General features: G+C 37.8%; 2 protein-coding genes across 3 annotated transcripts in view; one reads left to right on the forward strand and one right to left on the reverse strand.

The window, feature by feature from the left end:
• LOC149530929 (putative pectinesterase 53) overlaps nt 1-17389 on the reverse strand; it is an 83357-nt gene that overhangs the window by 7472 nt on the left and 58496 nt on the right. Inside the window, exons 7-8 of one of the 2 annotated variants that reach the window (XR_016358585.1) lie at nt 2837-2922; nt 1544-1639 (exon numbers count right to left, since the gene is read on the reverse strand). Coding sequence is in view for 1 of the 2 variants with exons in the window: in XM_089809338.1 (XP_089665464.1) it covers nt 1544-1639 (96 nt within the window). In the remaining variant the exon portion in view is untranslated. Of the gene's footprint in view, nt 1-1543; nt 1640-2836; nt 2923-17389 lie in introns of those variants that run through there. The other variant, XM_089809338.1, reaches the window with a different exon arrangement.
• LOC149530930 (uncharacterized) lies at nt 9571-13040 on the forward strand. Its single transcript, XM_089809337.1, has 2 exons — nt 9571-12297; nt 12463-13040. Exons 1-2 carry the CDS (start codon nt 11558-11560, stop codon nt 12770-12772), a joined length of 1050 nt encoding a protein of 349 aa, XP_089665463.1. The 5' UTR covers nt 9571-11557; the 3' UTR covers nt 12773-13040.

A 17389-nucleotide genomic window follows, 5' to 3' on the forward strand; every position in this document is an offset into this window, starting at 1 on the left:
GTGGCCCTCTATCAGTTACCCAGATATGTGTCCGTAGTGAAGAATGAAAGAGAATGATATGGGAAGCACACTAAAACAGTGTTGTAGGCCATTTTGGTATTGGGAAGACTACTGTTATCCCCCAAAAGTATTTCTATTGGCCAAAAATGAAACAAGATATCATTTTATATATACAAGCTTGTGCAGTCTCTCTGATTGCAAAGCCTACAAATTGTAAATTGGGCCCAAATTCACCATTACCTATTCCTAATAAACCATGGCAGCATATTTCAATGGATTTTGTGCCTGGACTTCCATCTACCAGACAGGGACATGATTGTGCATATATGGTGGTAAATAGGTTCTCTAAAATGACTATCATAGTGACATGTCAAAAATGATTTCTTCAGTGGATTGCCAAAAAGCATTATTTCAAATAGGAAAAGTAAGCTCATCAGTAATTTTTGGTCTTCACTATGGGATATAATGGATACGAAATTGACAATGTCCACAGCATTTCATCCCCGAACAAATGGGCAGACAAAGGTGGTAAATCGAATGATTATTCATATCTTACAAATGTATCATTCCAAGCATCCTCGCACATGGGGTGACAGCTTGCCCTACATGCAACACAACTACAACCATGCACTCCATTGTACTATAAGGCACAACTCCATTTGAGGTTTGTCTTGGGTATTGACCATTGTCACCAATGGATGTAGCCCTACCTGTTCAGCAATTTGCTAGTCCACTGAATGTTGAAAAGGAGTCTTCCGCAATTTGATAGGTCCTAGCAATTTGCATTTTCGGATGTCTTCTGCGCAAAATTAGGAGTCGAGAGTGTCATATTGGTCTCTAATTGGGTTGTCGTACACACTTTTTTAAAGACTAAAAATAGATTTCTTGGAGACCTTTCCAACGGCGCAGATGGTTCTGAATTTTGAGCGAGTCAAAAGTTATGACCTCACCAAGCTGGGCTAAATAAATTCCTATTTTTTTTGAAATTTTTTATAATTATTTTGTTTTTATTACAACCAGCTATTCATTTTGAATTCTTATGGCTATGGTGACTTTTGAAGTTCATTGAATTGTATATACTTTTACAATTTTGAGTGAGAACAGTTTTTGGATTGCATACAGCTCTTTTATGAGTTTATATTTTCTTTATTGAGTATTATATCGCGGGTTTAGTTCTACACCAGATATTATTGTGCAACCCCTATTTTGATTCAGATCAAGTAGCAAGTATAATCTCATAAATTGCAAAGAACCTAAGTTTTATTCAAAATAAATAATGTTGGCAAAGACTAACTTTCATTGCATATAAATAATGTTAAAATAATATGGACTACGTGTGTAAAGTCGTATCAGTAAGCAAGTTTCAATCTATTGGACCAAAGAAGTTGATAAAGATAACAATATAAAACAGTGCCTAAAAAATTCTATATTTCATTAGAAAAGGAAGAGATCATGTTTACCCCTTATTGGCAGCAAAAAGAATCATAAATCCCCGCATATGAATATATCTAAACAGAAAATTGAAAGATGAACATATAAACACCTGTAGATCTTGCAATGCCTCCCCTCGCTTCTTCACTTTCTGAGGTAGTGATTTAGTGTACCTTGACAAGGTACTGAGAAAAGTCTGCAACCTATCCTGAAACATATCATGAAAGACTTCTTAAATCCAGTAATTACTAGAAATTTCTATCATATTTCAGATTCTATCCAACACTGCCAAATTTATCCCAACCCTTATAATTTTTTCTTCACTTGAACAATAAAAATTCAATTGCATTGTATCACAATTTGCATTAAAAAAAAATAGATTGAGTAGATTTCCACAATCCATAGTTTAATTAGAGCGTGCTTCTGGATTTGATTGTGTGAGGTTTTTGGGCATCAACATTTCGGATCACAATCTATGATCCCTCATCAAGATGATAGAGAGCAAGGACAAATCATCCTGATGACGGATCATAGTGTGATCCGAAAATTGATGCTAAAAAAAAAAATCACACAATCAAATCGAGAAGCATGCTCTGATTATCATATAAATTATCAAGTTTCAGATGGTCATATTGCACAACAAAGTTTATACACATGGACAAAGGTATATATAGCGAATTAAGATTATCAGGATCTTTAAAAGTCCAGCATAGTCATTGATAGGAAATCAGATGACAGTCATCATATGGGTTAGGGCAGCCCTGTAAGCACTAAGACATGACAGTTGTATAGAAAGAGGACAAAATGAATAGACAGCCCATGTGATTTTTAAAAAAATCCTTCGACAGAGGAGGGTTTGTATCAGTGTTACACAATACTAATAAACATTATTTTTTACTTGCTGGTTTGGACAAGTTATGAGAAAGTTTATGATGCCAGAAGGATAGAATATTAAGCCCATACAAGATGGAACACTTGTATGTTAGCATGTTTCCATGCATTAGAGTCTTAGACTATTTCATTGTTCAATGAAAAGCCAAGAGAAAAAGGTAAGTTATTGTAGATTCATGCATGCAATGGAAAATAAAAGATTCAAGCTCTCGTTGAAAGAAAAGGTAAAAATGAACACTGCCACTCTCTTAATGAATATAACTGTAAAGAAAAATGCAAGTTTTCTTGACACAGAAGATATTCTCATGAAGGAGATAAATAGAAATAAAGACTTCTAGCACATTAGATCAAGAACAATTCTAGCAATCCAATTACATAGCATGATGACATGGGCCCTCAATATGTTTTAAAACATTTTAATGACCTGCAGATTAACCAATGAAAAAGCTGCAAGTACATGTTGTATTTGAGCTATCAATCAGTGAAGTACATTAGGCATTTACGTCAAACGTGCCTGCATAGCTTTCCATTGCTATATAAAGTCATGGGACTTCGAAAGCCTTTCAAATCATCCCATTACGAATCCAAATGAATGCTCAGCTGCAGACCCACAATCTTCAAGTCACAAATTGAAAACAGAAAAAAAAGGGAAAAAAATTCAGGTCTAAGCCACTAAATTACTAGTGAATTTATCATCTATGCTGAGAAAATCAGAAATTTTCGTATATGAAAACCCAACACCTTCCAAGGATTCCACAAATAATAAATTGGCTACTGTATAGATTGTTCCATATAATCAAAGAAGAAAACAATATTAGATGCAAACATTGATGATGGATCATAGAATTTGATAAAAAAAGATGGAGGTAAAAGTTTATAGAATCAGATCTAAAAACAATACATACTAACATCATGAAATGAAAAAATTATAACTCGTTTGATCCAAAACATTAAAAAAAATTACAGCAAAACCTTTAAAAGTTGAAACAAAAACATGAGCTATTGCAATTGTAACTATTTGATTCTAATTTCTTTCATATACACCCCTGGTTTGGAAATTGATGGCGTAAATAAGTATTCACTATTTACACTTTACTTAAGTGTACTTAGGTCAATGCATTATTTTATTATTTATTAAGTTGACACTTGGGAGTTTGCATACTTTTATGAGTTGTCATGTTGACAACAGAGAAGTAAGCAACTCTAATTCAGCACATGGTGTCTACAACATTGGAGTTTGCATAATTAACTGAGTTGTCATGTAGACAACACAATTATTTGCACTCTTAATTAAGCACATAGTGTCTACAACATTATTTTCCGTGCTACACCTTTGTAGGCTTATCCTCTCATCATCGCACTTACTCCTGTGCTTAATGGAGGATAATCCACCCCTGTTGGACATGTGCTTGGTCGTAAGACTTATTAGTGTGCTAACTACTAGACATTCTAGAAGCATTCCAGAGGCCTTTATATACAGGCACTCCTAGTGTACTTGTACATCAATTGAATTAAATACTATATTGTTATTCTTATCATACTCTGGTCTATTATGTGCTTGTGTTTGAGTTCCTTGATCTTGGGTGAATTTTGCCCTAAGGCAAATTCTTACATGGTATCAAAGCTGAAGGAGATTCTCTTCACATAGCCATTGGAGACCTTTGTTGCTTTACCTCTCGAAAGACCTGATTCAAATCCAAAGCATCTACAGTCATTGGGAGTGTCTAGAGCCAAAGCGGACCTCACCATTGCGTCTGGAGCGTCAATTCAGTGAATCTTGACTATAAATTTGCCTGTGTTGCAATAGTCAAAATTGAGGCAAAAAAAATTTTGCAAACTGGCACCCAAAGGCCCGATTTGTAAAATTGGTATGATCATTTCAGATCTCTGAATTTAATTTTCAAATCTGCATATTTTATTATTTCAATCTCAACAATTTCTCTGTATTATTTTTCGGATTTATGTATTTTGTTCGAAATTTTTTTGGCCATCAAACCTGTAGAGGAGAGATTTTTTGTAGGACAAGATTGGTGCTTACTAGTGCAAATCAAATATTGGCATCATATTTAGAAGGTCAAAAAACTCCCATATTGACTTTTGTTTCATCAAGATCGGACATCTGAGGTGAAATCTAGAGTCATTTGATTTTTGGTGGTGCAATAGCAGCGATTCAGGAAAAATAATAACAGAGATGATTTTCAAACAACGATATCTCCCTAATACAGACTCCTTTTTGCGAGCAATTTTTTTTGTTTTGGGGTAGAATTTCGTGATCTACACATTGGTGCAGGATGTTTGAGCTCTTTGTTCCTGAATTTTTCTATAAGTTGCAAATCCCGATTTTTGCAACCTCAAATGCTTAGTATGGGCTCATCTAGACACATAATCAGGTTTCCTTTTTTTTTAAAGTGAATAATTTTCCATCTACTTTCCAGATCTACAATCAAATTATAAGCTTGTGTGGATAGAAATACCACTTTTAGAAATAGGTCCGTTCTTTGCATTGTATTACTTCAAAATTGTTGTATTTCTGAACTACATTGTAAAGTTCCAGATTTTAACTCCAAAAGGAGGTTGTAAACAACAAATCAAAAGCCCACTTAGTTCGTTTTGACAAGTGGCCTATTGTAAATGCACTACATATAAAATGCCAAAATCTTTCATTTGGGGGGGCTTTTTTTGATTGAGTGACAAGGGAGGGGGCGCAGAGGGCAGGGGGTGTATTGTGTTTTGTGTCTTCTTAATATTGTGCTCTTGCATTATGGGTTCTTTTTCAAAATTAACTCCACATAATTATGCTACTTGGAAAGAAAACATAAAGGAACCATTGGTTGAAAAAGGTTTGTTGCATTATGTAACTAGTGCAGCAAAGAAACCTCTAGTTGATGTTGATGAAGCTCGAAAAGAAGGCTGGGAATCCAAACAAGAAATGGCCCTAGGTACCTTGCTAAAGAATATCTCAGATCTCGTCAAATATCATGTTAGAAAACTTACCAATCCAATAGAAGTCTGAGCTAAACTTAAAGCATTGTATGGGACCGTAGATGAAGACATGGCCTACACTATTGAGGACAAACTTCTCAAGTTGGATCCTAGGAATTTTGACACCATCAAAGATTATCTTACCCAAGTAGACATGTATAGAGCACAACTTAAGGATTGTGGTCAACCCATCAAGGATGGAAAGATGATCAAACATATAATGACTCATCTTCCACCTGAATATGCTCCTTTTGTTTTCAGTTATAATACTCACATATTAACAATGGGTAGTGCCTACACTAAGCCTTCATTCGAGAAATTTTCAGAAATGTTGGTCTTAGAACATGACAATTTAGTGAGTATGGGAATTCTCCAGTCTTCCAAGACCAAAGCCTTGGTAGCTAATGAAGGGAATTCAAGTGGTAAAAATTCCAACAAGAAGCAGAAGCAATGGAAGGCTAAGCCACAAGATGACACGCAACAATCCTCCTCTAAACAACGATCGTCCTCTCATCAATCTTCTTCCACTCAACAATCTTCCTCACAACATGGCAAGTCTTTTTCCAAAAGCAATCTGAAGGGGAACAACTCCAACAAAAGGGAAAAGAAAACTTGTGCCTATTGTAAGAAGAATGGTCATGATGAACATGAGTGTAAGGATAAGCAGATTGATGAATTGGTAAACCTAATGAGGAAACACAAAATTGATGTACCAAATGCCTATAAGGATAAGCGATCTTCAACCACTTCAAAGGGTAAGGGATAAGCTTTGGTAGCAAGTGCAAACAATGCTGAGGAATGGGTTCTTGATTTAGGAGCTACACATCATATGGGTGCATCAAGGGAGCATTTTTCCTCTTTGAAACTGTCAAATGTACCTTACATCTATGTGGGCAATGACACTCAAGTGGAAGTTGAAGGGAAAGGCAATGTTGAGTTGGACAATGGCGTCTTCAAGGATGTTCTTCATGTTCCTAACCTTAGCACCAACTTTCTTTCCATCTATCAAATAACTCACTATAGATGTGGCAACAAAGTGGAGTTCCTTCCAGATATAGTTGTGGTGAAAAATCTCAAGGATGATTCTATGGTGGCAATTGGAAAGGCTAATCATGAGACAAGACTTTATTCTTTTTCTCATTTTGTGCCTAAGTCCACTTCCCTTGCCTTATTGACTCATTCAAATTCACAAAGTAAACTATGGCATGAGAGATTTGGACATCTCAATTATCGCTACCTTCAACAACTTAGTAGCAAGGATATGGTCATTGGTCTACCTCAAGTCAAGTATTTAGAGGGTTTATGTCCAGGTTGTGAAGCAAGCAAGCATCCCAAAGAGAAATATGACAAGAGGAAGTCTTGGAAGGCTACTGTTGCTCTTGAATTGGTTCATAATGATTTTGCTGGCCCTTTTCTAGTACCATCTTTTGGTAAGGCTCACTATGTTCTCATCTTTATTGATGACTTTTCACGGTACAATTGGGTCTTTTTTCTTGCTCATAAGAGTGAAGTATTTGATAAGTTTATCACCTTCCAAGCTCAAATTGAGAAAAAATCAGGGAAAGCCATCAAGACTCTACGAACAAATAATGGCAGGGAATATGTCAACTCCAAGCTTATAGACTTTTGTACTCATGAGGGTATTGATCTTCAACATTCAGTTGCCTACACGCCACAGCAGAATGGTATTGCTGAAAGGAAGAATAGAACCCTTAAAGAGATGACCACTTGTATGCTTCAACATAAGTCTTTAGATCAAGTGTTTTGGGCAGAAGCCATGTGTTGTGCCAATTACATCCAAAACAGAAGTCCCCGTAAGGCCTTAGATGGAATTACACCTTTTGAGGCTTGGTGTGGAAGAAAACCAAGTGTAAAGCACTTTAAAGTTTTTGGTTGTCCGCCATGGACAAGAAAACCTCCACAAAAGCGAAAGGCATTAGAACTTCAAAGAAAACCATGTATATTTGTTGGATATCCTGACCATCTTAAGGCATACCAACTCATGGATCCTGAGACACATGAAATCTTTTTTGAGAGGAGTGTTCACTTTGAAGAAACTTGTCCGAGTTTGGCTTCTTCAACTCCTCCTTCCTCCTTCGTGGAAAGTGATCATAGTGATGATAGTGACTCGGAGGATGAGATTCCTTTAACTTTGACTCGCAAGACACCACCTTCACAGGTCCACAAACAGTTGAGGACATTCCTTCTTCTTCCACTAAACCTCGTTGGGCACAGCAAACCCTTGGTTCAGCAGGTTCATTGGTGGGAAATCCTTCAAACACTCGGAGTACAAGGTCATAGCACAAATCATTTCCACATGCTTATATTGCCATTGCTTCATATCCACAAACATTTAAGGAAGCATCAGGGATTCCTGAATGGGACAAGGCTATGGAGGAAGAATATAACTCTTTGATGAAAAATAACACTTGGGACTTAGTTCCCCTTCCTAAGGGAAGAAAGTTGGTTCGATGTAAGTGGACCTATCGAACCAAATTTACAGCGGATGGAAGTGTGGATAAGCATAAGGCCAAACTAGTTGCCAAAGGTTTCTCACAAGTTCTTGGTATTGACTATACAGAGACTTTTGCACTAGTCGCCAAGATGAACTCCATTCACTTGACACTAGTTATTGTTGCAGCTCATGGTTGGTTTGTACATCAGATGGATGTAAAGAGTGCTTTTTTGAATGATGATCTTCACAAGGAAATTTATATGGAGCAGCTACAGGGGTTCATACAGGATTCTACTATGGTTTGCAGACTGAAGAAGTCTATCTATGGTCTTAAGCAGGCTCCTCGGGCTTGGTATGCCAAGATGGATTCCTTCTTACTCTCAGCAGGATTCACCAGGTGTCATTCTGATTCGAATGTCTACATTCTTCAGAAGGATGACTCACACTTGATACTCATGCTTTATGTAGATAACTTGATCATTACAAGAAATACTTCATCCATCATTGCTAGTGTCAAGACCTCTTTGCAAGACAAATTTGCTATGACAGACTTGGGTTTACTACATTATTTCCTTGGTATTGAGATCACACAGTCTTCAGCAGGGATCACACTTTCTCAACCCCAAGTATGCACTTGACTTGCTTTCTCGATTTCACATGAGTGACTGTAAGCTTGCTCCTACTCCCTTTCTTTCAGGTGTCAAGTTAGAGGCCAAGTGTACCATTCCACTTGTTGATGCTACATTATACAAACAGTTGGTTGGGAGTCTCATCTACTTAACACATACTCGCCTTGATATAGCTTTTGCAGTTGGCATGGTTTCTCGCTTCATGCAAGAGCCACATGAGCTTCATTGGAAGGCCGCCAAGCGCATCTTGCACTACATACAAGATACACATACACATGAGATACATCATGCAGCAGGTACAGGACTTTAGCTGGTTGGATATATAGACTCAGACTATGTAGGGGATCTAGATTCTCGCAAGTCTACTTCAGGTTACATTTGTCACCTTGGTTCTAGCCCCATTTGTTGGCAGAGTAGGAAGCAAAATAACATTGCTCTTTCTTCAACTGAAGCTAAGTATCGAGGAACTATCAATGCAGCTACAAAGGCTCTTTGGTTATAGCACATCCTAGAGGAGTTTGGATTTGATCTACTCAAACCTACAGTCATACATTGCGACAATCAGAGTGTTATTGAGATCTCTAAACATCCAGTTCAGCATCAGCGGACCAAACATATTGAGGTTCATATGCACTACATCAGAGAGTTGATACATGAGCAAATCATTGCATTACAGTATTGTCCTACAGCAAAGCAGGTCGCAGATATCTTCACCAAACCCTTCACTGAGGTCAAGTATATTCATTTGCGAGATCTCTTGGGGGTGTTGGATATTGAGGAAAGGGGAGTCCCTTGACTTCTCTCTTCTTTCTTCTGGAAGGGATCTTTTCCTCATTTGGGGTCTTCTTCTCTCTCATCTTCTTTATTGTACTTATCTCTTTTTTTGGAGGAGGGTTTTTCCCATGAGGTTTTCCCTCTTTCTCTACTTTATGAGAGATTGCATTGCATCATTGTATGTAGAGCATTGCTTTTGTAATGGGTACCTAACATGGCCTCATAGTCGAGACCCATCATGCATTTGTGAGCTTAAGTGCATTCCCCTAAGTTGCACTTAAGGAGGGGTGTTGGTGTAGATAAGTATTCACTATTTACACTTTACTTAGGTTTACTTAGGTCAATGCATTATTTTATTATTTATTAGGTTGACACTTAGGAGTTTGCATACTTTTATGAGTTGTCATGTTGACAACACAGAAGTAAGCAACTCTAATTTAGCACATGGTGTCTACAACATTATTTTTCGTGCTCCACCTTTGTAGGCTTATCCTCTCATAATTGCATTTACTCCTGTGCTTAATGAAGGATAATCCACTCCTGGTGGACATGTGCTTGCTTGTAAGACTTACCAATGTGCTGACTCCTAGACATTCTAGAAGCATTCTAGAGGCCTTTATATACAAGCACTCCTAGTGTACTTGTACATCAATTGAATTGAATACTATATTGTTATTTTGATCATACTCTGGTTTATTTTGTACTTATGTTTGAGTTCCTTGATCTTGGGTGAATTTTGCCCTGTGGCAAATTCTTACAGAAATATTAGCTGAATATGATACAGAAATTCTTCTATATCTGAAAATTTCCCTTTAATGGGCCCCAATACAAAATAACATTACACTCTAGTCACAGGCCCAGAATAAAACCCATGCAGAACTGGCACTCAGCTCACCCTCATCAACTTGAAGTCTGTACAAGTCTGATCCCAGACTACGCCTCACCAACATGGATCGTTTCAATGCAGCAGGGAAAGACTTAATATTGTCAAGAAACCAATGCAACAATTCAACTCAATACAGATAAGAGGGGCAACACAAAATCCTTTATCATTCCAACACCTGAATTACAATACAAAGTCAAGTCGTGTCAACTGCAGGTTGAGCTCCATCAACAATGCCTGCATTGAACAACACATAAATTGTCCCAAGTATATATCCAAGCTAAAACAAGACTTGGCCAGATTTATTACAAACCAATCCAGCTTCCCAACTCTGTCATAAATCACTGCAAACAATCAAGTACTTTGTTTGCCTCCACTCCCAATCGCTCACCTTCACTCTCAATGCTTTGAGCCTTCGCATCAATCTCTATTTATTGGCAACTCATCAAAGAACGAACACATCTCACACCAATGGATTCCAATCACTCCATCACATGGCTCAAAAAAATCTGCAATTGCCAATCTTGCTCATCGTGGAATCACCCAATAATGTCTTGACATTGCAAACCAATGCAGCCTTGGAATCACCATCCATAACGGTTTTCCAATAGCTCATCAAGAAGACACTCCCGTAATATGCGGAGAGGCCTACCTCAAATCACCACAATATGATGTCCCCAAATCATTGCATTGAAATTTCCAATTGACCTAGGAACTTCGTCATCGATATGTTAATGCTAGATGGCACTAAGAGGAGGGGGGTGGGGGGAGGTGCGGGGTGGGGTTGAATCAATGCAACCATAGATGTGAGTATCGCCGATTAATCGGCGATACGAGATAAAATCACGATTTTTTGGGGCCGGCGATTTAGTCGCCCCAAAAATCGCAAATTTTTTTTTGCAGATTTTTTTCCAAAAAATTGCAGATTAATCGCCTAAAAAATCGCCTAAAAATCGCGATTTGTTGCAAAAAAATCACCCGCGCCCGGCAGTCACATAAAGTGACGAAAAAACACATTTTTTTCATTCTATTTTTACATTGCTTAGGGCATTTTGGAGAGGAGAGGATAGAGGAGGAGTTCTTGGCAAGAAACAGGTGGAATCGAGTGCATTTGGAGGCCTTTTGATTCGATTTCTTCGTTACTAGGTAAGCAATTTGAATCTTTGTTTTTTATTTTTGCAAGAGATTGTATTTTTTTTCTTGCATGTAAATGGATAAAAATACATTCCTAATTAGTTAGGAATGCATTTGATGAATGTAAGCAAGATTAAATGCATTCATTTGCATTTTTTTCCTTTCTAGATTGAATTTATGCTAGAAATTTGCACTTTTTTAAAAATTTGAAACCCTAGCAGCTAGTTTGTTTGAATGTTATTTGGATTTCAATTTATTGGCGTTGTTATTGGAATGTTGCTTGAATTCTTTGTTTAACTATTAACTTTGATCTTGTTATAATTTATTTATAGTTTTTTTTTTAAATTTGTATGTATAGGCAGCCCGCAGCAGTTTTAAATGGCAAACAAATGGCCATTGACTCCATGCCCCTCAGGCTACATTGGCACTAGGCCAAAGAATGCGAGAGATCAGGCATGGAAATATGCCTATGAAGCACCCGATGAACCAACCAAAGTGATTTGCATTCGATGTGAAAAAGTAATATCCGGGGGCATTTACCGGTTCAAATATCACATCGCAGGGATCTCAAAACATGATATGAATCCTTGTGAGAGTACAACAAAAGAAATAAAAAGGTTTGCAAATGCCTTGCTTGCAACTGGAGAGCACAAAAAATTGCAAAGAGAGTGGAATAAATTGCATGTCAGGGCAGCCATAGCAGAGACCCAGGGCAGTTTCGTTGATGTTCAAGAGGACGAGGCAGCCATTGAGAGCATGGCCGGCTCTTATCATGGGCCGCGTGTCTGCAAACAGGGTGGTTTTTCTTTAACGAGTTCTGCTCCCACTCCCACTCCTACACCTCCTAGCACTTCTACACCATCAGGATCAGCAGGTGCTTCTGGGATAGGGAGCTATTTTGTGATGAGGCACACACCTAGTGCACAACCTTCATTAGAGGCCACTAGATGGACTAAGGAGGTCCATGACCAGTTGGACAATGCACTAGCAGATTTCTGGGTTTTCAACAACCTTCCTATTAGTGTTGTTGACAGTCCCTATTGGGAGGCTTTGGCCACAGGGTTGACAGTTGCAGGAAAGGGGTACAAGTCCCCTTCTCGTTTTGTGTTGGGTGGCAGGTAAGCGAATAATTTTATTACACTCAATTTCCTTTTAATTTTTAACTTTTTACTTAGTTCTAAATTTTAATTAATTTATCTAGAAATTAGAATGTTGATTACTAAAGTCTAAATCAATTTTAAATTACTAAGAATCTAAGACATAACTAAATTTTGTTTTTTTAGGCTTATTGGAAATGCTGTTGAGAGGGCCAAAGCATTTGTTGAGGAACAGAAACAAGAATGGACAAAATTTGGTTGCACCATTCTTTCTGACGGGTGGACGGATGGGAAGAGCAGGACCATAATTAATTTTTTGGCCTGCTGTAATGATAATGTGGTGTGCCTGAAATCAATCGATGCCTCCAACAAGGTAAAAAATGCTCAGACATTGGCATTGATGTTGGAGAACATGGTCTTAGAGATTGGCATTGAAAATGTGGTGCAAATCATCACAGACAATGCTGCTGCATATGTATCAGCAGGTAAACCGTAATTTTATGTTGCATGTGCATTGTGAATTTCACAACAAGAATTTTTAATAGTTTGATATTTTTGAAAAGTTGGAAACTAATTAGTATTTGCTTTTACAATTGGCAGGAAAACTCCTACAGCAGAGGCACCCCACTCTCTCTTGGACCCCATGTGCAGCACATGTCCTTGACCTTCTTTTGGAGGACATGGGCAAACTTGAGTGGGTCACTCCAATTGTGGAGGATGCAAGGCGGGTGGAAAAATACATATACAATCACCCATGGGTCCTTAGCCTGATGAGAGAGCACACTGATGGCAACGAAATTGTCATGCCCATCGTCACAAGGTTTGCAATGATTTTTTTGACATTGCAAAGCATTCTCGATAATTTGGCTTCTTTGAAGCAAATGTTTGTTTCCAAAAAATGGCTTGCTTCCACATTTTCAAAGAAGAGTGAAGGAGAGAATGTTGTGCGGATTGTGTTTGATAAATATTTTGAAGATAAGGCTGATGAAATAGTAAAGGTAACTACAAAACTTTAAGTTTTAGTTTACACTTTACAACTTTATAACATACTAAGTTGTAACTCAAGTAAATAATAATTTTGTAACATGTCAACTAATTTCAAATTTATATTGCAGGTGTCTGAACCTTTAGTCAAAGTTCTGCGTTTGGTTGATGGAGACCAAACGCCAGTGGGTGAACTATATGAGGCCATGGACAAGGCCAAAGAATCTGTCAAAAATTACTACAAGGGGGAAAGCATCAAATATGAACCCATTTGGCAGATCATTGATAGAAGGTGGCATAATCAGCTCCACCAACCCATTCATGCAGCAGGATATTTCCTCAACCCACGTTTTAGGTATACCGTAAGCTCATTCTTACTCAAATTTAAGTTAACGAAGACTTGAGTTCATTTTGCTTTCGTAGGGTGTTGGGTGTGTACTAAAATTGCAAGACTTATTTGTTTTTGGTTTTTGGTATTAGGGTTGATGGTACATATGCAGATCCTGATGGAGAAGTCATCGAAGGCCTAAGTGAGTGCGTCGAAAAGATGGTAACCAGCGAGGAAACAAGAGATAAAATCATCGCTGAGCAGGAGATCTTCACTTCAGCAGGGGGCAAGGTGTTCTCCACTTCTCTCTGCAAGAGAGCAAGGCTTACACAAACCCCAGGTAATACATTTGCAAACTTCTGAATCTCAAATGCTAAATTAACATTTATGTTTCACTTTTTGTTGTCTATTAGTATTTTCTAACTTGTACAATTTTTGTGATGCAATGGCTTGGTGGACCGCTTGGGGTGCAAGCACTCCAAATCTTGCAAAATTTGCTCTCAAAATCCTATCACAGCCTTGCAACGCATCACATTGTGAGCGCAACTGGAGTTTGTTTGAGGCCATCCACACAAAAAAGAGAAATAGGTGGTCTATGTGCAATATAATCTTAAATTGCGCATGACAAAGGCACAACAAGATCCTCCTGGGCCAATCGATTTGGATGAGATAGATCCTCATTATGATCGGACAGCACAGGAGCAGGCTCCCTTATTTACACAGGAGGACATCTCCAATTTGGAGAGGAAGGCCGTGGAGGAGGCTGCGGAGGAGGAAGGGGGTGGAACTGGATATGACATCGATTTGGATGACATCGAGGAGGGCAATGATGAGGATGATGACATTGAGCTTACTGCAGAGGACCTTGACATCTTGCGCGCAGCGAATGTGGAGCTACCGACATCTAGTTCTATAGCTACACCATCTCCTGCATTGGCACAGACACAAACACGGGCACAAACCTTGCGGAGTTCTAGTTCTAGAGCTTTACCCTCTCCCGCACTCGCTAGTAAAGCGACTGGGAAGAGGAAGAAGTAGTCCTGTATTTGACATTTGTACTTATTTGTAGTCATGTTGATGTGCTTATTTGAACTCTTTACATTTCACACTTTATTTATGAGAATACTTCTCATGTGTTGTGAACTTGTTAGTTGTTAGTAATTTACAACTTGTCACTACTTACTTGTTAGTAATTTACTGATTAATAACTCTTTTTGCATTGATATATATCTAAACATGATTGTTTCTTATGCATTGTTAGTAATTAAGTCATTAGATGCAAAAAAACATTGAATTCTATAAAAAAATCGCATTTTTTTATTAAAATTTAGTGGTTTTTTAGTTCCTGATTTTTTCCCTGATTTTTTCCCAATTTTTCCTGATTAAACTTTTTCAGGCCTAGGCGATTAATCTTCTCAGGCGATTTTTACATCAATGAGTGCAACCACAATTCAAATCCTTTAACTATTATCTTCCACAATGCTAAGCATGCAACGAAAAGTAATACATAGAAGTAAAGTAAATCAAGCATCCACACAAGATACAAGTAACAACGATATGTTTCATGTGGAAACTTTTGGTCAAAGGGAAAAACCACTCTGGGAATTAGTACCCACAAATCTCACTACTATAGTAATAAGTTTTCCCTGTTAGAAGAAATTACATCCACCCAGTTAAGGGCATACCAAATTAAGAGTGTCTTACCCAATTAAGAGTTGTTACAAAGACCTGTTAGGACCTGCCCGATTAAGGGGATTAAACCTCCTTCTAAGAGTCAGCTTGTTAGAGAATTTGTGCTTCAGACCTATTAGGATCCTACTCACCCTGTTACGAGTGAACCGGTTAATAGATTTTGCTTGTCAACTTGTTAAAATCAACATGTGTAAAGTGATTTGATAATTGCACTCAATGCATGACAGACCCAATATATCCTTGCTCAATGTGTTGCTTTGAATTGCTTCTAACGCACTTTTAATCTTTTGTATTGTCACCACAACAGCAATAATCGCACCAATAGTTACCACACATTGATCTTTTGATCCATTTTATACTTGTCTTAAGTCGTCGAAAAAACCCTAAACGTGTTACTATTTAGTCAACTCCACATGCAATTCAAATTTCATAAGCGTGTGCCATCACATTAAAATTAATGACATGATATTGACCCAACACAGATTGCTAAGTAACTAATCCATGCTTTGACTTTAACATTACCGGATTATCGAATCTAAACAAAATATTTTGTCGATTGCTTTGTTCACAGTGACTTGTTTATTACATCAAATCTCCATTTGTGCTCATCTCTGGTAGATACAACTCTGGAAATAGAAATATTTGCCTTTGATGTACCTTCCCTATCAACCACATACTGGGAAACATAGATCTGATTACTGCACATGTAAAGTACTTTGATTGACTATCTATTCACCAACACACTACATACTTCACTATACAGTCAATCTGGTCAATCCTTTTGGCAGTATAGCTGATCCATTACCTGTAGACCATTATGTGGCATGCAATGATAACACAAGTATGACGATTCAACCATTTTGACTTCAACAATCTCCCCCTTTGGCATTGATGCCAACACCTAGGGAAAATTTTGACTAAGTGTGAAAAAACAAAACTAACAAAACAAGTACTAACCAATATGTAACTCCTCCTTAGCTGATCAGCAAACCTTCTTACTACAACATTTATACATACTACTCCCTGGTACAAAATTTTCACTAGCATCATGTCTTGAATACTTCTTCAAATTTGGCCTTTAGGACTTGTAGATCAATCACCCGTGTCTTCTTGAGATTTTCAATGATCACTATCTGACCACATATCGAATAGGCTAGCTCCTCCAAGGCATCCATTGTGCTCGTATCAAGGAAAGCTAATACCACTTCTGCTTCCTTAACTCCTTTTTGCAAAATGTTCCATTCATGTCCAGTTGGCTATACAAATCCATCCATTTACTTTTTCTTTTTTCTTTTTCATTACTATAAGTTTTGAGCTTATTGTTTACAATGTTTACTTCTGTCCAAATCTTGTAGCAGACTAGTTGATTTGATCAAAAGTTGCTATTAATAGCCTTAGCCCTTTTCGAGCTTCACACCTCTTCTTATCCTTAACATGATTGACTTCATCAGTCAATGATCTTTTGTCAAGTATAATTCATTGTGCCAACTTTTCTGACCTTTTCTTTACATAATCTCTCTGCATACTCTTCATAGTTGCATCCTCAAGACATATCATTTGATCTCCTGCAGCTGTCAATAAGTAACCTAATTGCTCTGTAGGTGTATGCTTCTCATCATATCTTGCTTCAAGCACTAAGTATGACAATAAATCCTTGACAGAAAAACTTATTTTTGCCTCCTCCCGATCTCTTTTGACTTTAGACAAAAGAGCCAGAACCATATTCATTATTTCAGTAGGGCTCATTGTGCTCAGATCTATGTGCCCTTGTAGAGCTAGTGTGTCATCTTCATCATCATCAGAACTTTTCTTCAGCAAAAATAGGGTTTTTTCTATGACTTCCTGCTCTTTCCCTTTATCTACAGTACCCACTTTCTTCTGGCTTCTCCTTATCTCCCTCAATCCACATATTCCTTTTTGTGCTTGTTCATCCTTGCTCTCAACATTCTCGGTAACATCTTCCACTGTTACCTGCATTGTTCCCTGGTAGGAGCATTCTTTGTACTATCATCAACCAATAATTCTTCCATCACTTGATCAATGCCAGTCATTGTCAGTACTTCCATTGGTTCTTCTGGAGCATTAGGGATATCAATGTCATCAACGTGA

The sequence above is a fragment of the Cupressus sempervirens genome, chromosome 11 (genome assembly GCF_028749045.1).
Source record: "Cupressus sempervirens isolate cs-2001-9-10 chromosome 11, ASM2874904v1, whole genome shotgun sequence".
NCBI lineage: Eukaryota > Viridiplantae > Streptophyta > Pinopsida > Cupressales > Cupressaceae > Cupressus > Cupressus sempervirens.

Coding starts and splice junctions, on each gene's coding strand:
- LOC149530930 (XM_089809337.1), top strand. CDS start 11,558: ATGGCAAACAAATGGCCATTGACTCCATGCCCCTCAGGCTACATTGGC. Junction 12,298..12,462: donor CGTTTTGTGTTGGGTGGCAG/GTAAGCGAATAA, acceptor TTGTTTTTTTAG/GCTTATTGGAAATGCTGTTG.